Source organism: Drosophila biarmipes, unplaced genomic scaffold, assembly GCF_025231255.1.
Source record: "Drosophila biarmipes strain raj3 unplaced genomic scaffold, RU_DBia_V1.1 ptg000028l, whole genome shotgun sequence".
NCBI lineage: Eukaryota > Metazoa > Arthropoda > Insecta > Diptera > Drosophilidae > Drosophila > Drosophila biarmipes.
Window position 1 is genome coordinate 97,989 of NW_026114543.1, and position 9,461 is coordinate 107,449.

The 9,461-nt window shown below is 38.9% G+C and overlaps 1 protein-coding gene across 1 annotated transcript; it reads right to left on the minus strand.

Annotated features, from left to right (window-relative positions):
• Positions 1-6,332: 6,332 nt before the first annotated feature.
• Positions 6,333-7,168, minus strand: LOC108022044 (thyrostimulin alpha-2 subunit). Its single transcript, XM_017090888.2, has 2 exons — positions 6,866-7,168; positions 6,333-6,808 (listed from the first exon to the last, which is right to left on the minus strand). Exons 1-2 carry the CDS (start codon positions 7,166-7,168, stop codon positions 6,716-6,718), a joined length of 396 nt encoding a protein of 131 aa, XP_016946377.1. The 3' UTR covers positions 6,333-6,715.
• Between the last annotated feature and the right edge of the window lie 2,293 nt (positions 7,169-9,461).

Sequence of the window (9,461 nt, forward strand, 5' to 3'; positions counted from 1 at the left end):
CTGGGTGTGTGGGAGGGTAGGTGTCAGGAGCGTTGAGTGCTGCCAGCAGGCGGGAAATGCCCAGCGACCTTAGCCGCAAAGAGGCGAGCGGGGGTCGCAAGATGCTAACTCTCCAATCTAACGGGCGAGCTAATCTAGGAGAAGCAGCAGTTGTCCGTAGAAGTGACGGTTGGGGGAGACACGTATAAGCCCACGATCGACACCGGGGCCACGATCGACAACTGGCGGACCACCTGGCTGGGAGGATTATGAGGACACGGCAAGTTAGGTTGGCAGACGGAAGGTGCAGAGGGATCGATAAACAGCTGGAGGTGGAAATCGCATTCGGGAAGAAGCGACTGACCATTACCCTGCTGATACTACCAGGGGTAGTGAGTTCATTGGTGTTAGGATGGAACTTTCTAACTCAGGTCGGAACCGAGATAAGGTGTGCTCGACTCGAGGTGATAATACCGGCAAGGAACCGATACAATGGTAGCAGTCGTAGAACAGAAAACAGAGTATGACGGCACCCAACAACGTCGAACATGGCAGAGCATTAAATAATGATGAAGGACGACAAACCAATAATGCTGCGATACTACCTCAAGAACCCGAAAGCTCAAGGGGAGATCAATGCAAGGGTGGACGAGCTACTTTAAATGGGATACATAGAGCACTCAACCAGTCCATACAGCTCTGCCATCGTGATAGTCAGTAAGAAGACGGGCAAGTGGAGACTATGCGTCGACTTCTGTCAAATCAACGCCAAATCGATAAAGGATGCCTACCCGATGCCTCGAATAAAATATGTCCTCGACCAGCTGAGAGAGGCACGGTACATAAACAGTTTGGATATGAAGGACGCATACTGGAAAATCCCGCTGAAAGAAAGCAGCAGGCAGTACACTGCGCTTACAGTGACGGGAAAGGGATTTTTCCAGTAATGCCGTTTGGACTCCATTCGGCATCTGCCACCTTTTAGCGGGTGTTGGACCTTGTGATTGGTCCCGAAATGTCGCAGCACGCATTTTCGTACCAGGATGATTTAATAGTGATCGGGCGCACGCCGGAAGAGAACAATGCGAACTTGTAAGAGGTGTTCCGGCGGCTGAAAGACGCAAATCTGAGATTGAACCCGGAAAAATGAAAATTTTTTAAGAAGAAGCTGCTATATCTGGGTCATCGAGTGACTAGCGACATAATAGGCACGGACCCAGAAAAGGTAGCGGCGATCGCCGAACTAGAACCGCCGTCAACAGTTAGAGAGCTCCGACAGTACCTGGGCGTAGCTCCATGGTATCGGCGATTTGTACCTGACTTCGCAAAAATAGTCAAACCTCTCAGCGATCTGCTGCGCAAGGGCAACAAGTGGGTGTGATAACAGGAATTTCAGGAACGTAAAGGAAAGACTGGTGGCAGACCCCGTACTGGCGTGCCCGGATTTTGAAAAACCATTTGTCCGGCAAACGGACGCGAGTGATTACGGTATTGGGGCAATTTTGACCCAGGAAACTGAACATGGTGAAAAGGTGATCTCTTACTCAACTACTCCACGACCGAGAAGGAGTGCTTGGCAATCGTCTGGGCGATCCGAAAACTTAAGCCATATCTGGAAAAGCAATATACAGGAACATACCACACAGAGCAGGCAGTGAGGATGTCTCGACGTGAAGATGTGCGTCCCGAAAGCTATTCGGGAAACGGTGCTGAATGTGAACCACGACTCAACGGCAGCTGGAGACGAAGGTAGCCGAAGACATGTATCAGATTCAAGCCGAATCAGATGCAGGCGGCTGGAAAAATGCTAACGCAGGTGCCAGAGGAACCATGGGCTACAGTATGCGCAGACTTCGTCGGACCCGTGCCGCGTTCAAAACACGGCAACCAAATGCTGCTGGTGCTGATAGACCGGTTCTCCAAGTTGGTGCCGCTGCGGAGCGGGACGGCCGAGTCCCTAAAAAAAGCGTTCAGGGAACGCATCATCGCAAAGTTTGGGGTTCCGAAGGTAGTCATAACGAACAACGGTGTACAGTTCAACAGCAAAATCTTTAAGAGTTTCCTGGCCTTCATAAATCCCGCAAGAGAACCCGAGAAAGAGAGCAAATAGGACCGTGTAGACAATGATAGCGCAGTTCACAGGGCAGTATCAGAGAAACTGGAACGAAAAATTGCCTAAGATCATACTGGCAGTAAATACGAGTTTTTCGAAATCCACAGGCTACACACCGGCGTTCATTACTCAAGGCAGCCACGCAAGGAAGGTCGAGCCCGCAGGAACGGCACGGACAGTAAGCGAAAGGGTGACATGGAAAGTTTGTTTACACAAGGCGTAAAAGTGAAGTGAAGAGCGAGGCAGCATCCTGGAGTTTCGCCTTGACATGTCCGCGCGATCTGAGCGGAAACCCCAGAGGGACCATCCGGGACAGAGCAAAGGACAGGCGTTCGTGTGTCAAGAGGAGTGATCCTGGAGAGCACGTCAGTCTGTTCAGCCTAGTCTGAGAACGGTGACGCTTCCCTAAGCCCGCATGGCCCATAGCAAGTCTGAATCGTTGCCAAGCATTCACCGAGTCAACGCGTCAGGAACAAGCAGCGGACAAGGAATTTCAGGGAGCTAAAAAACTGTAACATCGTGTCAAAGAGGCGAGAGGACATCCAGACAACCAGACAACCAGAACCGTCGGAGACACCGAGGACAAACAAATTATAAAGCCAACTGTAGTTATAACCGCAATAAACCCACTACGAACCCGTGGATTCTGTGCTTTCTCACTGAACTACTGGGCGGTCACTTTATAAATTTGGTTGGACAAATATATACAATCTACTTAGCTAGTCGGTTCCTTACAAACTTAAAAAAATTTTTTTTTTTTAGTGATTATAGACTTAAGCCGCAAGACTTCAACCAAGAATTTTAACAAAAATTAAGAAAAGTTTTTACTTCACGGTTGAAAAAGTTAAAATTTGCACATTAGTTCTTATACTTTTAATACGTATTTTTTTTATATTGAGTGGGATGACCTTTCTGCTTAAGAACAGCGGAGCAACGCTTTGTCATCGAACCCACACTGTTGATGGATGATTTTCTTCACTATGCTTTCAAAATTCTCCACAAATCGTTTTTATTTTCTGGTTTTTTGGGCAAATAATTTGTTCAAGAATTCCCCATAAGTTCTCTATAGTGTTCAAGTCGAGGCTTCTCTTAGTAAAGCCACGACTTGACTAGCTTGCTGGTGTGTTTTAGGTCGTTGCCATGCTGAAATATCCTGGCAAGTGGCAAATTATCAGCATATACTCGTACTCCAGATAAATTGTTGATAAGGATGTTCCTGTTAATTTCAACGTTTATAATGCCTTCTATCTTTGCTAGGGAACCTACTCACGATGCGGTGAAACAGAAAAAGATCATAATCGAAGCGCTACCACGTTTTATGGTCTTCTCCGTGTATTTGGGGTCCAATTTTTAGTTGGAAGGACGTCGTACATATGGTTCACCATGACTCCAAATAATCATGTTCCAAAAACTGGGACCTTTTTGTGTATGCTCTGTGGCAAATTGAAGGAGCTTTTTAACATTTTTAATGGACAGGAATGGCTTTTTTTGGGAAAGGCGACCACATAACCCGAATTCATTCAGCCGCCTTCATATAATCTGAGCTGACACATTCGCGCCATAATTTGCCACCATTTGACCTATGATTTGCGTCGAAGGACCGAATTTACTGATTTTGGCAATCTGTCATTCGTCGTTTAAAGTAATTTTTCTGATCTTTTTATCTGTGTTTCTATGTTTCTTATAAAATGCAATGCTATTTCTGACTATGCCACGTAAAAAAGGTAAAATCTTTCAAATTTGTAGAATACTTGTGTTTTTTTCGTAATGTTATTAATTTTATTTTCATAGCGGTCAAATTGTTTTCGGCAACGTAATTAGTATTCAATATTTTAGCACAACTTTCCTGGAAAAAAATACAAGTTTGACGATTTTAACCCAAGGTGGTTTAAGTATATGAGCAGAGCACAGAACTCCTTTTTGACATTTGGTCAATTTTTTGGAAACCCCCGAAATTCTACCTTTAATTATAGCCGTTACTCGTAGAGTAAAGGGGTATACTAGATTCGTCAGAAAGTATGTAACAGGTAAAAGGAAACGTTTCCGACCCCATAAAGTATAAATATATATTCTTGATCAGGATCTCTAGCCGAGTCGACCTATCCACGTCCGTCCGTCCGTAAGAACGCTGAGATCTCTGAAACTTTAAAAGCTAGAACAGGCATACTTGGCATGCAGATTCCTGGGCTTCCTACGCAGCTCAAGTTTGTTTCAGTAGGGTGCCACGCCCACTCTAACGCACTCAATCCACGAAAATTTGTAGCACCTCAAGTTTTTATGATAGAACCAAAATTAACTGAAATGTATTTGTCTCATCAATACCTATCGACTTACCACTCTAACGCCCACAAATGGCCAAAACCCTTAAATCTGTCTGCCGCCCACATAATATCTACTGAAATGGCTGGTATGTGGAGCCCTAAAATTTTGCATTGCTGCTTATAAAAATGTGCCACGCGCCCACAAACGGTGTAAATGCTTAAATCTGTCTGCCGCCCATATAACATCTACAGAATGTCAAAAAGCCCCAAAGCTATAATTTGTTTTACATTGTTTCCCACAAATTATCCGATCGTTCCTATGACAGCTATATTATATAGTCGTCCGATTTTAATAAAATTTAATTCGAAATTCAGATCTAATTAAAAAATGTTATTTTCAAGCTTATAAGGTTATATGTATGTTAAAAAACACAAAAGATATAATTTCTATTTTATGTTGTCCTACTAATTTTCCGATCATTCCTATGGCAGATATATAGTCGTCTGATTTAAAGTAAAATAATAAATAAAATTTAATTCGAAATTCAAAAACAAATAAAAAATGTTTTTTCCAAGCGTAAAAAGCACCGAAGATATAATTTTTCAATACTATTTTACCACTAATTTTCCGATTGTTCCTATGGGAGCTGTATGAAATAGTCGTCCGATCTTATCAAATTTAATTCGAAATTCAGAACTAATTTAAAAATGTTATATCCAAGCTTAGAAGGTTATATGTTAAAAAACACGAAAGATATCTTTTTTTTCCCCCGGCAGATCCTATGGGAGCTATAAGATATAGTTCCGGCTGGTTCCGACTTATATACTACCTACAATAGAAAGAATACTTTTGGGAAAGTTTCAGCCCGATAGCTTTAAAACTGAGAGACTAGTTTGCGTAGAAACGGTCGGGCAGACGGACATGGCTAGATCGAATCGTCTTGTGACGCTGATCAAGAATATATATACCTTATGGGGTCGGAAACGTCTCCTTCACTGCGTTTCAAACTTCTGACTGAAACCATTATACTTTCTGCAAGGGTATAAAAATAAATATGTTTAAAAAAATTGTTAAGAAAACAGTTAATGTGAGTCGCGAAGAAAATTCAGTTTACCTGGCCACATATTCCATAGGAATATCCCATGTAAAATGTTTTAGCACATGTTGACTTTTTCGGCCATTTCGGAGGCGCTCCAATTTTGGACAGCCTTTATAAAATCGAATGGACTTTGTCCATAAAGGGAATGTAAAACCTGCAGCCCAAAAAATGTACATTTTTCCTACGGACAGGTCCGACTGGGGACCTTAAAGGTATATTAAAAATCACGAGATAAATACAAAGGCTTTTGTAAAACCCCGCTTGTTAAGAGGAAAAAAAGGATTTGAATGGGCTTTATAATAGTTTCTTAACATCATAATAAGGGTAGAAAAGAGAACATTTTTGAAAAATGATTTAATTAGTGGAATTTACAAGCATTGTTTGTCATTTAAGTCGATATCAAAACTTGTATAGGTTGATAGGGAACGAAAGGTATATATAAAAGGTATATATAAAATACATTTTAATTAATTTTTTTTATCATAAAACCTGTAGGCGCTAAAGATTTTCCGTCTGTCCATATAAACGCTGTGTTCTCGAATTACATAAGATCAAGATATTGAAAGCAAGCACGCCATTATATATTATATGCTCGTACTATATATTATTATATATTATATGTTATATATTTTTTTATAACCAATACACTTCTAAATAGTGATCACCAAATCCAAATAATAATCCATATTTTCCTAATTCACTCGGGATAGCTTAGCAAATGCCTCAAACTACACAAAGCCGCTAGGGGCGCCATAGGCTTGTTATAGACTAGGATGCACTAACCACAAGCAAGCATATTTTAATCCCGCTCACACTCTCATTAGCGGAGTAAACGATATCTTGTTGTCAAAGCCGTGTTAGTCTTTTCTCCTTTTAGCCTTTAATTTTTATTTGTTTCTTTATTTCTTTGTCAAAGTTTAAGTTTTGTGTTTTTTTTTAAATTTCATTTTGCAGCATTTACATTATTTAATTAATTATCTACAATAATTTAAAGTTTCTAACCAACTTGAAAATGAGACTACTGTGGGAAAAATGTTAGGAAAATTAGACCTTTCGTTTTTTATGGTGTAGTGAACGATAAATTCTTTTCAAATATGCAAACTATTAATAAATAATATTATTTGAGAGTAATGCATCGTTTGGAATTTGAAGAGATTTGTCAAAAAAGACTAGAATTATGGGCAACATAATATTTTAATAGGAGTTAGAAATTTTCGTACTAAATCGTATCAAATAGTGGCTCAGGCTCTTCCTACTTGCACTTAATCCTTTTTACAGTGATAGCAGCTGCATGACACTGCACTTTTAAATGTTACATTTCGAATTCCTTCAATACATAATACCCGGCGTTGTATCTAAAAATGTTGCTTTTAGAGTTGAAGATGTCAATTTAATTTTTAAGGCAAACCAACCTCCTCTGACTTCATCATATTGCAGCATTGGCCAACACTCACAACTGGCTTGGGTGACTTGAATAAAGCAGCCATCGAAGATCCAGTCCAGGAAACGGAGGGTACCGAGTAGGATTCGCAATATCCACGGCACGCATTTGTCGTTATAATAAACTCCACGCAATCCGGGATAAGTATTTTTCGAGTATTTCCAACCTTATGGCAACCAGGACGTTGCCAGGCGTCGTTGCTAACCGAGTTACTCCCACCGACCATGAACAAGGAGGAGCAGCAGAGGAGCCCCAGTAATTCAACCGACCTCATCTTGACAACTGGTGAAGTGGGCTACGTGCCCCATTGGCTTTTAAGCTAAAAGATTATCCTGGCGTCTGCGCAGGAGCAACATGTATTGCTTCCTGCTTTAACAGAAAATGTTGAATGTGTATGTAACGAAGGAAAAAATCGTATCTTAGTGGTTTTGTCAATACTAGACTATAAAATTGTATGGAAAAATTTCGCAGAATCCTTCAAAGACTACGTTCCCTAATACATTTTTTATGTTGGCACCCCAGACTATTTAGATTTGTGGGTGTAAGAATGCGCTGGTACCCAGACTTCATAGACACAAGTAGAATCTAAATGTTTAATTTTACACATTGCCTTAACCAAAAAGAAAATCGTTTGCTATAGTCTAGTGTCAGTGGTTTTGTCAATACTAGACTATAAAATTGTATGGAAAAATTTCGCAGAATCCTTCAAAGACTACGTTCCCTAATACATTTTTTATGTTGGCACCCCAGACTATTTAGATTTGTGGGTGTAAGAATGCGCTGGTACCCAGACTTCATAGACACAAGTAGAATCTAAATGTTTAATTTTACACATTGCCTTAACCAAAAAGAAAATCGTTTGCTATAGTCTAGTGTCACAACTTTCAGATTCTCTTCAAATTTTAAATACATTTCAATTTTACCGCACTTTTTTGGAGTAGCCTTTCGACCAAAGATGGTCTTTGCTTTCGACCATAGTAGTACTGACCGTCCGAAAGCCTGTTTTACTTTGTTAGTCATACGTTTGAAGAAAACCATACGTGAGGTAAGACTCATTAAATTTAGAAAGGTATTTGTTAAAAAAGCCTTATTATTAAAAGCTTTAAAAAGTTATAAAATAATAAATTAAAAGTTTCCTAAATTGGGATTGGATACCAGTTTCAGCATATGAGCAGTTTTAACTACTACACCACCAAGCCGCCATGAGCGCTAAGCCTAGGTGGCGCAAAAGGATAGTTACGTTAGAGAAAACAAGAAAGAAAGTTAACTTCGCCAAGCCGAAGTTTGTATTCCCTTACAGTTATAAGAAATAAGCAACTTTAGTAACACCATTTGATTTTTTTGAGGATTGTTGCTTACTTCAGTGGTATACAAAAAAAAAATAATTTCATTTTTATTTTTAGACCATTTTTTGACATTTATACTCGTATGTTAGAGCAGTCCGATTTTTATTAATTTGAATTTAAAATTCTTAAAAATATAAAAAATGTTATTTTTAAGCTTAAAAGGTTATATGTTAAAAAACACCAAAGATATATTTGTATTCCCTTGCAGAGGGTATAAAGATTTCAGTCAGAAGTTTGCAACGCAGTGAAGGATACGTTTCCGACCTCATAAAGTATAAATATTCTTGATCAGCGTCACTAGACGAGTCGATCTAGTCATGTCCGTCTGTCTGTCCGTTTCTACGCAAACAAGTCTCTCAGTTTTAAAGCTTTTTTCTATTGAAGGTAGTATGTAAGTCGGAACCAGCCGGATCGGACAACTATATCTTATAACTCCCATAGGAACTATCGGGGAAAAATTTTAAAAAATATATATCTTCGGTGTTTTTTACATATAACCTTCTAAGCTTGAAAATAACATTTTTTAATTAGTTAGGATCGGAAAATTAGTAGTAAAAGAATATGGAAAAATTATATCTTCGGTGTTTTTTAACATATTTGATTTTGAATTTCGAATTAAATTTTATCAAAATCGGACGACTATATCATATAGCTGCCATAGGAACAATCGGAAAATTATTCGTAAATTCTGAAACAATTTTATCTTTGGTGAGCTTAAACATATAACCTTCTAGGCTTGGCAATAACATTTTTTTTTTGGGTATTAAATTTTATCAAAAATGGACGACTATATCATAATGCTGCCATAGGAACGATCGGAAAATTAGTGGTAAAATAACATGAAATAATTAAGTCTTTGGTGTTTTTAACATATAACCTTCTAAGCTTGGAAAAAACACTTTTTAATTGGTTTTGAATTTCGAATACAATTTTATCAAAAATGGATAGCTGCCATAAGAACGATCGATGTCAAAAGTAAGAAGATGTCAATTTGAACATGAAATTTTAAAAACGTCTCTGATCAATAAAAAAGATTGAATAAAATAAACTATTACCACAATTTGTGGGCTATAGAAATTGGACCAAAAATGTTATACAGGCGTACATATTATTTAGAAATAATAATAATAATTATAATAATAATAATCCCGAATCATTTATATAGAATCCTAGAAACTTTATAGATTTTTTTTCGCAGAATGGAATTAAACGATTTATGTT